The sequence below is a fragment of the Pyxicephalus adspersus genome, chromosome 2 (assembly GCF_032062135.1).
Source record: "Pyxicephalus adspersus chromosome 2, UCB_Pads_2.0, whole genome shotgun sequence".
NCBI classification, from domain to species: Eukaryota; Metazoa; Chordata; class Amphibia; order Anura; family Pyxicephalidae; genus Pyxicephalus; species Pyxicephalus adspersus.
This window is the reverse complement of record NC_092859.1, coordinates 104,661,191-104,679,528: the sequence shown is the minus strand read 5'-3', so window position 1 is coordinate 104,679,528 and position 18,338 is coordinate 104,661,191. Positions and strand designations below refer to the sequence as shown.

Here is an 18,338-nt window from a genome sequence, read left to right as displayed (position 1 = left end):
ACCCTATACTTTTACCAAAACCTGCTCTCATTCAAATTCTCTGACCTCTTATTTAGGCAAGTACTCTGTATTCTGCACTTGTTGACATCTGATACACAACTGACGAAGTGAAGTGCAGGTAGTAGGGCGGGGGAAATCTGCGCTTTACATGTCTCAACTTTTGTTATACACACGGCACGTAGGAGGATTTTAGCAGACCCCCACTTGCAACGCCTCGGCAAAGTAAATTATTCCTCATTACGGAGAATAATTATTTTTTTTTAACTAGGCTGGATAGTATGGAGGCCGGATAGTCGAGAGTCTACTGTATTTCAAAACCCCTCCAGACTGAGAAGGACAGTGCCTTACATTCAATAGAAAAGTTATTTCCCAGTAAATGGAGAAGATAAACATTGCCAAATGATGATTTTGTAGGGCTCCTTCTCTGTCACCTTAATGCCTAACCTACTTTTAGAAGGGGAATCTTTCCCAAAGCTATTTTAGTTAGTAGAGGCTGGTGGGCTTAGGTTGCATGTACATGTAGACACATGAGATGGTTATTGCCAGAAACCAATGGTCATGCTCGTCTCAGGTGAGAATCAGACATGTGGATGGAGGTCACTCAACATTGTTCATGGATCTGTCCTGAAGCGTCCATCGATGAATACAAGAGAAAAGAGGAGTGCACAGTCCGCTTTTTTGGAACAAAACGGTGTTGTGTGTACAGCACTTGTGCGTTCATCTGTTATGATCTTTCTCTTGAGACCCTACTCACCACTATCCTCCTTTTTTGTTTTTTCTATAAAAATAGTCTTTCCATTTCCAATAACACAAGACTAACAGGGACGTGATCATTCCAGGACACATACTGTAATCAAAATGTAATTTTGCATTCATTTATATTAGTAGTAATTTAACACTAATCTGAAAGGCCAGTGATCAGCCAGAGCTATAACTTGATTTAATTAGAGGCTTTACAGTTTTCGGCTTGCATCATAGAAGCAATCTGCAATATTTGTATTCAGCCACAGTATAAACACCTCAGGCACCAAAGTGACTAATGAGCTTGGATGATGATCATATTTAGAAAATAATTATGCATTTTAATCTATCTGACCAGTCTAAATAATTAAAGTCAAATACATTACCTCATGTATCTGCAGGTCAGAGAGTAATTAGGTCTGTCATACTTATTTATTATTATTTTTTTTACATCAGAAAACCTATTTTTTCCACAAGCTGGAAAGATAATGTCACTATATTGGCTTATTAGTGTTTTTTTTCACTGTTACAGGACACATTTAACAGTATATTTGGATTACTTTTATAACAAGGCTTAAATAATAAGCAATAATAATAACATTACTGTGCTATATCCCAATCAATGCTTACCAAATAAATATAGGCTGTTTACTAAATAAAGTGAATCCTAACTATGCAAGAAAATTTTCACTTAGGTTTGTGAATGAAGTGAAGCTTCGCTGACTTGTGGAGTTTTCATTTTCTTGCACGTGATTGCACATTCTTTCCTAAGTGAATTTTCACCACATTTTCTAAGCTAAATGAAATATTTCCTTCACAAGTTGATATTATCGGTAACAACCTGTTGTAATACATTGTAAAATATTTTTTTAAAAATCATTTGGTGACTGATAAATACATTTGAAATTTTTGACAACCTAATGAAAGATTACACATTACGTTTAATTTATTATGAGCTTTTCCATTTGTAGATATGACTAATTGCCTTCAACTTATTAGGTTAAAATATTTTTTTTTATGAGCAGAATTCCTAATGATTTTGACCATCATATCTTTTTATTTCTTTTTAGACATTTCCCATACAACTTACTGGTATCATACTGCGAACATTCAGATATAGTGGTAGTATATTATAATTTATAGGTGTCACTGTTGGATGTTGGCCTGTGGCATGCTTTTACCATGAAGGAAGTACAAGATTGCACAATGACTTGGCATTGTGTTTTTCATTGTCCAATACCCCACTTTCATTGACTAAAACTGATCCCCTTTGGCTGATCTATTTACATTGCAAGGATATTAACAAATATTGTTGCACATTTATAACCTTCTTTTATTTAAAGATAAAATGATTTGTTACAACTTATCCTTGTCAATTAAAATCCAAAAAGTGTCTGATAATTATAATTGTGTATTTTCCAAACTCTGATGAGGAAAGCTGAAGAGTCTGCATGTCATTGGAATCTCTCATTGGAAGTAATTAACCCTTAGAGAGCTGCTCACCAAAACTGAAATTCCCATTACTGCCTATAATTTGATTTTTACCTTAGTGCAGAATTCTGGGTAAATCAATGAACCAATAACACAAGCAGCCAATTACATGTCTGGGGGCTTCCATATTGGATTTCATTTTTTTAATAAAAGGGTATAGTGGCTGCAAATTAAAAGGAAAGGCAATTTTATTAACTTAAATTGCATATTGCATTTCATTTTATATGATATATTATTTTTGTATGTGAAAATACTATTTACAATTTCATTCAATACTGACTTTAGGGGGAAAGGAAAGCAAAAGCTATGACCTTAGTAAGTAAGTTCAATTCGGCTGGAGATACCATAGTATTTGACAATTTTATTTCACAACATTGAATTTTAAATGCTCCCCCTGATAATAAAATGTTAGGAGTGAACAGTTCTAAAAATATCCTGAAGCGTCCATCGATGAATACAAGAGAAAAGAGGAGTGCACAGTCCGCTTTTTTGGAACAAAACGGTGTTGTGTGTACAGCACTTGTGCGTTCATCTGTTATGATCTTTCTCTTGAGACCCTACTCACCACTATCCTCCTTTTTTGTTTTTTCTATAAAAATAGTCTTTCCATTTCCAATAACACAAGACTAACAGGGACGTGATCATTCCAGGACACATACTGTAATCAAAATGTAATTTTGCATTCATTTATATTAGTAGTAATTTAACACTAATCTGAAAGGCCAGTGATCAGCCAGAGCTATAACTTGATTTAATTAGAGGCTTTACAGTTTTCGGCTTGCATCATAGAAGCAATCTGCAATATTTGTATTCAGCCACAGTATAAACACCTCAGGCACCAAAGTGACTAATGAGCTTGGATGATGATCATATTTAGAAAATAATTTTAATCTATCTGACCAGTCTAAATAATTAAAGTCAAATACATTACCTCATGTATCTGCAGGTCAGAGAGTAATTAGGTCTGTCATACTTATTTATTATTATTTTTTTTACATCAGAAAACCTATTTTTTCCACAAGCTGGAAAGATAATGTCACTATATTGGCTTATTAGTGTTTTTTTTCACTGTTACAGGACACATTTAACAGTATATTTGGATTACTTTTATAACAAGGCTTAAATAATAAGCAATAATAATAACATTACTGTGCTATATCCCAATCAATGCTTACCAAATAAATATAGGCTGTTTACTAAATAAAGTGAATCCTAACTATGCAAGAAAATTTTCACTTAGGTTTGTGAATGAAGTGAAGCTTCGCTGACTTGTGGAGTTTTCATTTTCTTGCACGTGATTGCACATTCTTTCCTAAGTGAATTTTCACCACATTTTCTAAGCTAAATGAAATATTTCCTTCACAAGTTGATATTATCGGTAACAACCTGTTGTAATACATTGTAAAATATTTTTTTAAAAATCATTTGGTGACTGATAAATACATTTGAAATTTTTGACAACCTAATGAAAGATTACACATTACGTTTAATTTATTATGAGCTTTTCCATTTGTAGATATGACTAATTGCCTTCAACTTATTAGGTTAAAATATTTTTTTTTATGAGCAGAATTCCTAATGATTTTGACCATCATATCTTTTTATTTCTTTTTAGACATTTCCCATACAACTTACTGGTATCATACTGCGAACATTCAGATATAGTGGTAGTATATTATAATTTATAGGTGTCACTGTTGGATGTTGGCCTGTGGCATGCTTTTACCATGAAGGAAGTACAAGATTGCACAATGACTTGGCATTGTGTTTTTCATTGTCCAATACCCCACTTTCATTGACTAAAACTGATCCCCTTTGGCTGATCTATTTACATTGCAAGGATATTAACAAATATTGTTGCACATTTATAACCTTCTTTTATTTAAAGATAAAATGATTTGTTACAACTTATCCTTGTCAATTAAAATCCAAAAAGTGTCTGATAATTATAATTGTGTATTTTCCAAACTCTGATGAGGAAAGCTGAAGAGTCTGCATGTCATTGGAATCTCTCATTGGAAGTAATTAACCCTTAGAGAGCTGCTCACCAAAACTGAAATTCCCATTACTGCCTATAATTTGATTTTTACCTTAGTGCAGAATTCTGCGTAAATCAATGAACCAATAACACAAGCAGCCAATTACATGTCTGGGGGCTTCCATATTGGATTTCATTTTTTTAATAAAAGGGTATAGTGGCTGCAAATTAAAAGGAAAGGCAATTTTATTAACTTAAATTGCATATTGCATTTCATTTTATATGATATATTATTTTTGTATGTGAAAATACTATTTACAATTTCATTCAATACTGACTTTAGGGGGAAAGGAAAGCAAAAGCTATGACCTTAGTAAGTAAGTTCAATTCGGCTGGAGATACCATAGTATTTGACAATTTTATTTCACAACATTGAATTTTAAATGCTCCCCCTGATAATAAAATGTTAGGAGTGAACAGTTCTAAAAATAGATTGATTGCAGTGAACAGTTCTAAAAATAAATCTTTTGCATAAATTGTAAAAGTAATTTATAATACGTAGGTAGCAAAAATTCTAAATCTGATTATGCCTGCTTTAGTATTTGAATACCCTAACATGGATAATGATAATGCAATAATGTATTTATTTAAATTTCTAAACTTATTTTGATAACTCCTCATCTGCTTTTGAAAGTTTTTTTCTCATTTTCTTTTTAAAATAGTATGTGCTCATCTAAGCAGAAACTGAATAGTCCTAGACAATTTTATTTTATGTTTGCTTAGATGTGTGTTTGTAATGGAATTTTATCTGTGGGGAGCAAAAAATCAATTTGAGTCAAAATTATTTCATTTGTTGTAATAACATCTTGAGATCATATTTATTGGAATGGAGAATTTGTCATGCATATGTGTGTTTTTATATTTTAATTTCAGTTCACCGTCACACCCTTAGTAATGAAAAAAAATTAAATAATATGTTTTTAAAGAAAAAGATGATACATTGTTGTACTGGCCACATAAGTTAAGCATTTATTTTGACCATTAAAAGAGTAGGTGTTTTATGGGTAGATATAAAACAATATATCCCTATCTAGATGTTGGCATCTAAATGAAAATATCAGTTGCATTTTTATCCCTTTAAAAAAAAAAAACATGCTTGTTGATTACAAGGTCTTCATGACTTTTAAAAATTAAAAGTTAGTGTAAAAAAAATGTTCGACCTGTGCGTAAGGGTTTTTACTTGGTTAAGTTGGGCACATCTCATCTCCTATAAAGTCACTGGATTTTGCGGTTCTCTAATTTCCCATTAGATCAATAGTAACTATTATAATTCCCAACAACAAGATAAAAGTATATACTGCTGAGTTTGTAGGATATTTTGAGCCCAACAGAAGTTTAGAATCATTGACTGTAATATGTGGTTTTATCATGTTTCTATTTTAGGGTATTATGATAATCTCATATTTTAAGTAAAATGTAAAATATTTACATATACTTATATATACTTATACATACTTATACAAGTAAATTGCCTCAACACTTTCATTTCCAGATTCCCAGCACCTGTATTTTAGAAGGTATGACATCTTGGACAATTTTCCACTCTGAATTAAAAATTTACTGAGAACAATTAATATTCTTACCCGGACACACATTATACATTCTGACTGTTATCACTGCTGTGCGCGGAGTAGCAGTAAACTACATCACAGTTGGCAAATTTGTACATGGTTATGTGCAAATGTGTTGCTGGAAGTGTGCTACGTTCCACAGCGTTCCCTGTGCACTAAATGGTTTGCAACAACTATTCATTTGAATTAGTTGGAACTGCAGTTGAGCCTGTGGCAGAACACTGTGGTTCACCACATCCCTGAAATGGTCCATAGTCTGTTAAAAACATTTACCTAATATGTAAAGCTACGTACACACTTCCAATTATTATCGTCGGAAAACGAACGACGAACGTTCCTGCACGATATATATGAACGATCGTATAGCACCGATCCCGCACATAGAGGTAACGACACGATCGTTCGTAGATATTGTACACACAATAGATACTATCGTTTAAGCGATAGAGGAACTATGTGCACGACAGGAAAGTGAACGGACGTTCCTTCATCACGCATGCTCTGAACATGGACGATCAATGAACGACCGTACACACGAACGATGTTCAATGATCGTCGTCCAATCCGATCCGCCGGTCCGGTCGTTCGTTTCCAACAAATTTCCTCGTTCGTCGGCGTCGTTGGTTACTTTTTTACGAACGATTTTTTGCCCAATCGATCGTTCGTCGTTCGATTGGAACGATAAAAATTGGAAGTGTGTACGCACCTTTAGTTTGCAATTAACCATTGCAACTTATGCATCAAGTATTCTTTTACCTTTATCTGGTGAGTTGGGATAGTTGCAACCAGTTTACTATGCTTGGATTTACCATAGCTAACCTAAAAAAAAGAATAAACTTAATAGCATGCAAGTATGGACAATTATATTTATGAATAAGTAAATCATTTCAGAAAGTTAAACAATTTGCTTTAGTTATGTACAGAGAACAGGTATATCATCATTATCAGTTAGACCAGTGAGGATGTTGGGTCCTATGTGCCTACAAAAGATATTTCCTACAGCCACCAATTTGCTGTTTTCTTGTAGTTTTACCTACTTTCATTTAGATCCTGCTGTTAGCTGTTTGAGCTTTTGGCAGATAAAGCCAGGCTGGATGCATATTTGTACTGCTTGCTATATTTAACTGTTGTAGACATTTCATGTGTGTGGCTTTTGCTTCTGGCAAAAGTCCGTAAGGTATGTCAGGCCAAGAGCCCCTGAGCTCCCATCTGAGTGCATGTTCCTTTGTAAATTGCTCATTACACTAGAGAAATAAAAGAGAAAACAGAATTCTAATATGCTTCTACTGTAATTATTCCTGTCATCCTGTCATTACCGTAGAAACATAAATACACTTCCTGATTGAAACATTAAGCTAACTTTGTCTAATAGGAAAGAAGCAAGACTTTTACTACATAATTATTTAAAGCAGAACTAAACCAAAAACTAAAAAAAGTACACTTACCTTTAATCATGCAGATCCCTTGATTGCAATGGACCTTTCCACGACCTGGAACTCTTCTTTGTCCCGGTGCAGAGGAAGCAATGGGCAACCCCATCTTCAGTTTTCTTCTTGCTTCTTCTGGCTATGTCACCCGATCTAGAAATTGCACAGGTGAGAGATCGGGTGACATAGCCCGCTGTAAAAGGGAAAAGAAAGGAGACCCGCTCTCACTGAGCATGGTGTAGGAAAATGCCCCTTCTGCACATGCCAGAGGAGCAGCCAGAGCTTCCTAGGATGCATGACGTAGGTATCCCGGGGGGCTCTGGGGTCCCATTCAGTCTTAATCGCCACGGCCATCAAGACAAAAAGGGTAGGTGTTTCACCCTTATATGCAAAGTAAAAACTTTGAGATTAGGTCCGCTTTAAATCAACAGTATTGTTGAGCAAATAAATGCATATAGCCTGGTACAGTGGTGAGTTGTTAAGAGGCAAAAGGCCCAAAAATCTTCTACCAGAGTGGTCATGCCATAGCTATTAGTCAGAAATCAACTTTTAGTAGTGTTTTGTTTTAAAAGAAAAGAAAGATTATTTCTGGTTGACATGTATAAACACAGTTTTTTCTGCTTTATTGTAGCAGTTAAACAGAAAGTAAAGGCAAATATTATGTATTTTCAACAGAATTTAAAAATTACTTAGTTATTACTGAAGGTTTCGTGAGAAAATAATATTTATTGTGATTTTTTTATTATTTTTACTTGTGCAATTTTTTCCATGCTAATATTTCATAGACAGCTTTCTTGTATATGTTAGACCACACATTCTGCTTCCTAACTGAACATAGGTTGAAGTAACAGCAATAATAGATACAACACCAATAGAACACTTTAGGTTTACAGCTACCAACATTGCTAAATACACATATTTAGTATGATGCAGAATCTGGCGCGCGGATTGTAATTCTATTCTAAATTAAAGATTTACCCTCAACACTGCAAAAAATATTCATTTGTTTTTGTCACAGAAGCCACCTACAAGCAGTTTTCCTTACAATGTCTATTATTCTTTACTCTCTGTGTATTTGGTGCCCTAGTCTGCTTCTTAGTTGGGGGGCACCCCTTGGCATCCTCACCTACAATGCAGGACTGTTGGTCCTGCATTGCACATGAGGACATGAGAGTGACTGCGACTGATTAAGTGCCAAAAGAAGCGAAAAAGGGGGACAGTAGCAAAGAGAGGAAGAAGTCTGTGTGAATGAGGGTTAATGTAAATAAAATTGTTTTTAATGGTACCCTAGATGAAAATAGGCATTTAACACTTGTAATGTGAGCGTAGCCCCACTGCAAAGCTAGTTTTTAATTTTAAGGTTTACGCCGATAAAAAGTATTTACAATCTGCATGGATTTCATATGTATCTCCCATGTGGACTGCCTGTTAGCTGACATGTACCACTGTGTTTTCAGAAAGTAGCAATGTAAACCAATAACAATTGAAGGCAATTCTTTGGAGCTTTCTGCATACTATTCTCCTCGGAGGAATCAAGTGGAAAGACGAATGGTTATGTGATGCTATTTAAACATTTATTCTACTTTGTCAGATAACAGCTGCCTGCAGCACAAACATCCATTTGTTTTCTTCTGCTGGAAGATGAAAAATACATTCATGTTAAATAAGCAATAAGAACCATGCTCTCCAACACTTCCAGTTCAGCAATTTTGGAAACAATATGTTGAAAAGCAACCCTCTGAGTTAGCCACATCGCAAACTGTCATAATAAAATATCAGCGTTTACGATAATCTGAATTCAAACCCTAAATGCATTTCCCTTCTATAGAAATTATCATCTTCTTCAAAGAGGATGCTTAAACATGATTATATTTCCATGTGCTTAAAAAAATTGTTTTAGTCTTTTTACATAATAAAATAGGTCACATATTACCTGTCATTTTTTACCCCTATAAGGAGGAAGAGCACTTCATTATCTTCTTGATGAAAAACATTGATTCCTTTGCAGGAAAGTTTTTCTCCCTGCATGTGATTGCATATTTAAAGTAAGAATATTTTTATTCTAGGGGTGAAAAATTGACTCTAATTATCCACTCCCTGAACAAGACTTGGTAAGACACCTGAATCTTGTTTCTGTAGCAGCTCTATACATTGGAAACACAAATTGAAAGACTTGGCCCTTTAATTTACAAGGTTAAAAGCATTTGATGAAGATGATCATTGTGATAATCCATATCTTTCAGACAGGACCTAATATTCTGGCCTTAACATATATATACAACATCCTGGAAAAGAAGGGGTTAACGTTGCAACAGAGACAAAGAATAAAAAACACCTGACAGACCCCCCCCCCCCCCAAAAAAAAAAAAAAAACTTTGTTAGCATTTTTTTTTGTCTGTGTTGTTATTCAAGACTCACTCTCACTTTTTTTATGTAAATATTATTGGTTGGATGGAATGTGGAAGCAAATATATCTCTCCTGCAAAGCAATAATAATGATTGACGAGACAATATAACACAATTTTAAATCGTAAGAAACATTAAAAGGGTATAAGGGGCTCTTCAGGGGTAGAGCTTAGGCAGATTGCCTTGTTTTGAATGTGACTGGAATATATGAATTTTGAACATGTCCCCTAGGTTGGCCTACCAAAAATCATGAAACATTTATAATGTTATCATCCTATATAGATCACAACTATATAACATTGATATTGCTAGTGTTATGTATTCGCAGAGCACAACTATGCTCTAGATTTTAGAGATACTTCTTGTTTCTGTCTCCATAGAATTTCTTTCAAACGTGTCTGATTTGCTTGGGGCATATGACAGTGTCATTTTAATCAGACACACTTCCCAGGAGATCAGACGGCAGAACACGATGGAAGAGCTACACTTTACCAGTGCCACTCAGCACACAGAATCATTTAATGGTCACAGCTAAAATATGCATACCAGATGTGGAGTATTTAAACTATGTGCTCTTCCTTGCAGTTGAAACTGTGAGATTCAGCATCTACTTTGACTTTTTTTAAAAATGATGAAATATGGTATTTACATAAGAATAATTACATAACCAAAATTCAAACATGAAAAGAAAACAAAAATATTCAAGGTTTGGATACCAAAATAATTGGGAAAATATTAGATGCTTAAAATAATTTGTACAGTAATGGTAACCCTCAACACATTTACATGTATTTGCATTGCAGATGTGTTTCTGTAATGAGTAGTAGGAATATTGTCTCAGGTTGTCCTTACATTTGACAACATTCCAACCTTTCCCACCGTTACTTTCTGCTAGTAAAGATAGAGAATGATCAAGCTTTTTGTTTAGTAGTGGTTGTAGAACGGCAGAGCAAGATAATTTTATTAAGCTACGTACACACTTCCAATTATTATCGTTGGAAAACGAACGACGAACGATTCTGCACGATATCTACGAACGATCGTATAGCACCGATCCTGCACATAGAGATAACGACACGATCGTTCGTAGATATTGTACACACAATAGATACGATCGTTTGAGCGATAGAGGAACTATGTGCACGACAGGAAAGTGAACGAACGTTCGTTCATTACGCATGCTCAGACCATGGACGATCAACGAACGATCGTACACACGAACGATGGTCAACGATCGTCGTCCAATCCGATCCGCCGGTCCGGTCGTTTGTTTCCAACGACTTTCGTCGTTCGTCGGCGTCGTTGGTTACTTTTTTTACGAACGATTTTTGCCCAATCGATCGTTCGTCGTTCATTCGTCGTTCGTTTTGAACGATAAAAATTGGAAGTGTGTACGCACCTTAAGTATTCTATGCGCCTGATTTAATAAAGCTCTCCCAGGCTGGAGAGGATACACTTTCATTAGTGAAGCTGGGTGATCCAGCAAACCTGAAATGCCTTAGAAGGACATAACCTCACAAGTTTATGGGCACCACTGTTCTCCCAGTTACTTTAGGCATTATATGAAGGGAATTTTCTCTGTACTCTCAATTGCCAACAGCATTAGTACTTTAAAACGTAAACCTTTTTTCCTGTGAATACAATACAGTTTGACTTTAAATTAGGACTAATAAAAGATTACCTTGCTGACCTTGCATTAATATTATTACCAAAACAGTATTCAAGCATGTCCCCATACTTGTCATTATTGTTGTAGTTTTTCCTTTTAGTACAGTGTAGTCATTTCTTCAATGTGCGTTTAGTGTCCGTAGGCGAGATTTAGGAATAACCACTGGAAGCAATGCCAGTGTAGGATGATAATCAACAACAGCAAATGGAGCTGTAGAGAGAACATCTATTACATACTGATAAAGCTGTGAAAAGCAGGCTTATTTGTATGAATAGTAAGCAGAGGCATATTTTAATCCACTACTTTTTTGCAAGAGCATGTTAGTTGCCAGGGGATGTTTTATTCAGGAGCTTTTTTCTTTTACACTTTCTTTTGCAGTTTAGATTGATGGAGGCAATATTCCTTTTTTCTTATAACACCAGAGTTTCACACACAGTTCTAAAGTAGATCTGTTAAAGCCTGGAATGTTTTATTAATATTGACAGCTATTTGGCTTCACATTAAATAGAGAAGTGTCGCTGTAAAACACACATCACCTTCAAGCCACTCAGTTAAATGAAAATTAAACTTGATTCTGCCAGCTGATTAGGACATGGCAGCAATAGACTCTTTATGGCTGAGGGACCATCAGAAGTATGAATAATTGTCAGTTCAGTTAAGTACTAAAGTAAACGGCAGAAGAGCCAACCTAAATTTGTCCTAATAATTGTAATAAATAAATATGGTGGCTCCTTTGATTCTGTTTAAGTGTTCATTCTGTTCTTATTTTTATTTTCATTTTCCTTCCAAAATTTAAAACATACTGGTATGATTAAATGAAGTTCAGTTAGTTTTATTATTGTACATATCTTTAAATTTGTGCTTCTGTGACTTGGGAATTTGATCGGTCCAGGGGACTTCGTGTATGTAACTGCAGCAAGTTGCTGCATATAAGTACAGATAAAAGCATTAGGTAAAACTTAGTACATGTGAACTAAAAGTTTGCAGCAGTTTTCTACTACTTATTGACTTCATTATTATATTTGTCAATGTTTGCTGGAGCCCTGAAGTATAACTAACTAAAGTATATTCTGAAATGCATTTAACAATATGTAATGGCCCTATTATTTAGATTGGTCAGAATGCTGTTTTTTATGTTTGCAGCTCCGCTAGCCATGTAATTTACCAGAAAAATATCTGTTTCCCCTCTGGATCTATTTTCAGCATCTCACCTTAGTATAGCTGGATGTTCAGGTGCAAAACATACGTGTGGTTCGGTGGTGAGCTTTTCTTTAGGATATGACCATGGGGATTTTCAGCTCAGCGAATTTCAGGCACCATTAGCATAATATTTGTATGAGCTTGCATATGATTCCTTTGGGATCTCTAGTATTTTCCAACTTTGTTAAATTATTTTTTAAATAATATTAAATAATATTAAATAATAATAAATATTGTCTTGCCTGCATGTGTTACCTTGCATGGCCATGAAGACTACATTTTGCAAGATGTGAATGCAGTATAAAAATGATGATAAGGTGATAACTAATACAATATATTGTTGCATTGTACATTGAAGCCTTTAAATGGGTAAATACTTTCCAGAGAGCATTAGATTCAAAAGGTGTGCAGGATAGTGTGTAGACCCTTTCTCTCAATGTGGAAGCAGTGATCACTTTGCAGAGGTTTATGCCCCCTGCTGAGATGGAGCCAGGGCTCCTTAATCCATGGGAAGCTTTAGTTCTGTTAAAGTAGAAGTAAACTGAGAAAAAAAAACTCACCTTTATCTTTTCAGATCCATTGATCCATCTGTGGGGTTCCTGGATCGGGTCCCGCGTTGTCCCGGTATCCTGCTTTGTCCCGGCACGGAGAAAGTGCCGGGCCCTGTCATCTTCTTTGACCTTCTTCCTCCTTCACTGTGCAGGCGCAAGATCGGGTGACATAGATGGGGGGAAAAAAAGAGTGCCAATCTCGCTGCGCATGCGAGAGATCTGCATTTTTTTCCCCATTGAAGGAAAGGCTCCTTCTGCGCATGCCCAGGATCGGGGAGGAGCAACCAGACGCCTCTGTGCTCCTATACACAGTGGGAAGAAACTTTACTCTTTTTTTTTTTTTTTTTAAGGGTTTTAAAGGTTTAAGGGTTTGAAAAATGAGGTTGTTTTTACCTTATATAAAAGGGTTTTCTACTATTTTATGTAAAGTAAAAAAATTAGTTCAGATCTGCTTTAATTACTAAACATTAGCCCTGGACCTTCATTGTGTGTTGGTGTTATTATTATTAATATTAATATTAACCTCCCAACCGCTAACCCCGTACTTTTCCGTGCAAAAAATATTTGCAACTATCGATAACCCCGTACTTTTCCGACTATATTAAAATCTCACTTACCTGGTCCCGCTGTGCTCATCCAGCGTCGGGTCCGTATTTTTTATATTCATTATATCTACTAGACCCCTATTCGGACATACTTCTGTAAGTTACAGGTCTAAAATTTCATGAAAACCTGTAACGCTTTTGGTACAGAAATCTAGACGTCAGTGTAACGCTCAGGTGGTTAAACAGGATTTATATAGCGCCAACATATTACGCAGCTCTGTTGGTGTTTACTTTTTTCCCCCAACACTAGGTCCTACTCCACCGCCAGCAGAGCGACAGGCTTTTATACATAGGTTTTGGATGCTTTAAAACAGCAGCCGCCAACCGGTCCGCCCAAATATTTTGGTGGTCCACGGCTCTGGCTGGTGCACCCCCGAGTGCGGTCATTAGAAAGCCAGAGGTACAGACCACGTCCCCCCTACAGATCGCAGGCAGGAAGTCCAGAGACACAACCCTAACAATAAGATGTCACTAAAGGGGAAGTTTCTTCCCCCTTGAGTGACACCCGGCTCCCTGCGCATGCGCGGTCTGTAGTCGGTAAATTTAGTGGTCTGTCAGTCCGAAAAGGTCGGTGACCACTGCTTTAGAAAGCAAATGAACTATAAGGCACAAAACACCTAATTCATCCAGATTTATTTAGCAGATTCAAACTGAGGGTTCAAGAAAACTTTAAAGTACATCTAACCCAAAAATCTTTAGGTAAAGATAAACTTTTGAAAGTGTTTGAAAATATTATGAGATATATAAGCCAAACCTACAGCTTTGCCTTTGCTGTTCATTGAATTTGAGTGAATCTGTACTTTTACTCATCTCACCCATCAGAAGCTCTGATATGATGACAAAGCTTACTTTCCTTGTTTTATCTTCTAAAGGATGTATAATTCCCTTTAATTATGCACTTCTGCAGGTGATTCACTAATTTCCTCATGCAACTTCCCATGTCACTTCTCTATCTTCAGTCATCAGACAATTAAACAGAAATAGCTATTTTTTCCTATTTCCATAGATCTGCCATAGAAAATGGTAATGACCCAGAATGCAGGTTGTGGATGCTTTAGAAAGCAAATGAACTGTAAGACAATAAACATCTTTTGTTGTAATGAATGCATCCAGATTTATTAAGCATATTGAAACTAAGGGTTTAATTAGGCTTTGAGGTAGATCTGTACTCAAATATGTTTTTTTGTTGTTTTTTTACTCAGTACTGTTTAATCATGAGACCCTGTAATGATTTACCAGAGGTTTGTGTTGTACAAGAATGGCTGGCCAAAATTACAAAAACAAAGAAAAATAGTAAACCTTAATATATTTGAACTGTGTAATTAGCAGTTTACTTTATGCTCTAACCCGGTGTTCCCAAAATAGTAAAATATGTGTAAGAAGCTTTGTGGGAGAATATATTCTGTAGTGGCAAGTATTGGACAGGGTGTACTTTGTCTGCTGAGCTGAATGTGTGTGTAACATTGAAGAAGAAAATGCCATAACTGGCTTATAAATGTGGTATTTGGACCCCTCCAAGGTGTTATACTAATGACCAAAGTTTGGGAAACACAGAATGAACCAAAAGATTTACCAGTTTAACGTTAAAAAATTTCTAAACACATCACAGCGTTCCCTTGGTACTGTAAAATGTAAGAAGGGTTACAATGTACGTTAAATTAAAAATAGAGATCTAGTAATTAACAAATCTTATGGTTTTTTTTAGGCACCACAAGGCAGCCTAAAGAAGGGGAGGTGCCTGGTGTGGATTACAACTTTATTACAGTGGAAGCGTTTATGGAATTAGAGAGAAGTGGAGCTCTACTGGAGAGTGGTACTTATGAAGGTGAGCAAAATTCTTTATTTTTTTAAATAATTTTAACTGGTTTAAACAATTGATATTTTCAAATTTGTTAATATATATATATATATATATATATATATATATTAGTTGGTTATTGATCAAACACCAACATTTAAATGCTTTAATTGTATGTAGTAAAATTCTCATGGATTTTATTTATTGTTGTAAGTGTTCCATTTGGGGGGATTTACTCTCAATCAATGGCACCAAAACAGGAAGTAAAGGGGAATACTATTCTTTTTTAATTGTCTCCAGCATAGAAAATGAGGATGCATACATATTGGGATACATGTTGCAGGGACAAGTATGTAAGAGAGTCTCCTGATTTTCCACTAATTTCCTGTTGCATCTTTGGGGTTATATATAGATTGCACATCTCAATTGCACCTTAATAAATGGAATCTGTGTATCTTTAAAATGTTCCTGTCCCTGTTTTTTATGCAATTTATGAAGTCAAATCTATTTATGTACATCTACAAGTGGTAGCTATTTGTCTCCCCTTTTCAGCAAGACACAGCATGAAGTGGTCTCCCAGGTAGGCCAGGACTTGTGTGTTTAAGTCGTACTTTAGTGATTTTGTGGATGAACTCATCTTTACCAAAGATAAGTTCATGGTCAGCAAGTAGGTTTGCTTTGAAAGCAGTATTTCTGCTGCAGAACACATTTATATCTCAAAGCATAGGATCTTAATGCTGCCCCAAAACTCACTTTAGTTTTGAGCTCAGTTAAAATCTGTTAGTGCCAGTATCTGACAAGTGGTGTGCCATCAATGAGATATCTCTGATAAATACTGATTTTCACTAGAATGAAATGTCTCCAAAAAGCTAGCAACACTTCTCCCATGGGATCTGCTGGGAACACTGTATCCATCGCGTTACAAAAGTATAAACCTTTTTTCTCCACGTTGTATGATATGCAGCACAATGGGTATTTTCTAATCCTCTGGGCATTTTCAAGCACCTGCTGCTGTCAGATATATCTGCTGCTTTTTTGGCATCATGGCATTTCATCCCTTTGAGTTATTCACAATTTAGATGTTGTTCGCAGACGTATGGTGAAGGTTCAAACATCTTGTGTGAGGACATGTTTTGGTTGTGATATAGCACCATATGGTTTGGAGAACCTCGCTACCAGCTTGAAAGGTTGTTTAGAGGCGGGGAATCTTTATAGCCTTTGCAGACAAAACATTGGCTATCATAAATTTTTTAATATTTTTTTTATTTTTATTTTTTTACTAATTGTTACTTATTTGAAGAGAAGGCCCCTCCTCTTCAGTCTTGAAGATACATATGTCCCGTTTTCAAGAAGGCCTACGGGTTGTTCCAGGGGCATTCCTGGAATTAGAAAAAAATTACAATCTCATGCATGAGCAGTGAGATCAGCACTTTTTTTTTTATTACATGTCACCTGATCTCCCACCTGCGCAGTGCGAGATCAGGTGACAAAAGCATAAGATGGTGGCTCCCAGTGTCCATTCCACCCCAGAAAGAAGAAGGAAGGAGGGACAGCGCGGGACTGATTGCTCTAGAAACACGAATGGATTGACCTCTTTCCAACTATAAACATTTTTTTTTACTGAAAGTTACCCTTTAACTAACCTAACTTATAATATCCATATATACCTTACAATACCCTTACGTCATAAGAGTTAATAAATTCCAAAACAGTCATTATTGGTATATGTGTCTGCTCATCATGTTTATATGGAATATCTGCATGCGAGTAGACCCTGACAAAATTGGCAAGTGTTGCCAAATCTGTGGCATAGTGCTGACAGTCTACTTGAAAACATGAGCGTTTTTTGTAAATTTAATATTTTTTTCTGCATTTGCTTGGAGTCTTTACATCAATAAAATCACTGACTTAAATTGTATAACACTCCAGTTAAGGTAATAATTTTATTATGCAGATAAGGCATATTTTAAATACAATACTTAACATAGGCATATTTGTTTAAACATTTATTAGTATGCAAGGGCTGAAGAGCATTAGGATTTATAAGATACAGTAAACAATGGTTTACTATTTTCTCAACTGCACAGTATTTGTTATGTCTAACAATGTCAGTATTTTATTCTCTATTACCTTAGTAAACAAAACGATAATTCATTTTACATTCTCTTGCTCTTTGAATGCCTCATTATCTGAATGAATGGAAATAAGTCATACTTGAAAGGTTCTGGCTTTGTTATCGTAAGCTTATGTCTTATGTCAGACAGCTGGAAAATTTAAGTTAAATTGAATTTCTTGAGGCAGAATGCTAAATAAATAGTCTCCTTTCTAAAACATTTTATATTTTCAGTTTGTGAAGTTTTATCCTTCTGCACCTGATTTAGAGAAATTGTATTCAGCTTCATGTTCCAGTTTAGAAAGTGCACAACTGCAATTTTACAAACATTCCTAAAACTCAGTCCTGGCAAAAAAAAGGTCCATAATAAACACAGTGTAGAGAAACCAATAGACATTTATCTTTGTCAGTTTACTTTAAACCATCTAACCTTTGCAGTATCTGAATGCCACCTCTGCTATTAAAGGGGACCTTCCATTGCTGTGACAAATGTCCTGTTATTCAAGGTGCTGCTCTCTCTATGATGATTTAATCAAACTCAGGATGAAAAGGAAATACAAAAAAAGGAAATTAAAAAACATACCTGCTTACTTATCCCTAGCTTCTTTCCACATCAACTAGGCAAGACTCCATCAACCTCTTTCTGGCCAGAACTTGGAGAACGTTGAGTAGCAGAAACACCACCTCACCTTTATTAGTACCTACCCCACCCCCAGGTATTTAGTGTA

General features: G+C 35.5%; 1 protein-coding gene across 8 annotated transcripts in view; it reads left to right on the top strand.

Moving 5' to 3' along the window:
- The window catches only part of MAGI2 (membrane associated guanylate kinase, WW and PDZ domain containing 2), a 394,804-nt gene that overhangs the window by 220,210 nt on the left and 156,256 nt on the right, over positions 1-18,338 (top strand). For all 8 annotated transcript variants that reach the window (XR_011919492.1, XM_072401735.1, XM_072401731.1 and 5 more), the window contains one exon: positions 15,405-15,524. Coding sequence is in view for 7 of the 8 variants with exons in the window: in XM_072401735.1 (XP_072257836.1) it covers positions 15,405-15,524 (120 nt within the window). In the remaining variant the exon portion in view is untranslated. The remainder of the gene's footprint in view (positions 1-15,404; positions 15,525-18,338) is intronic.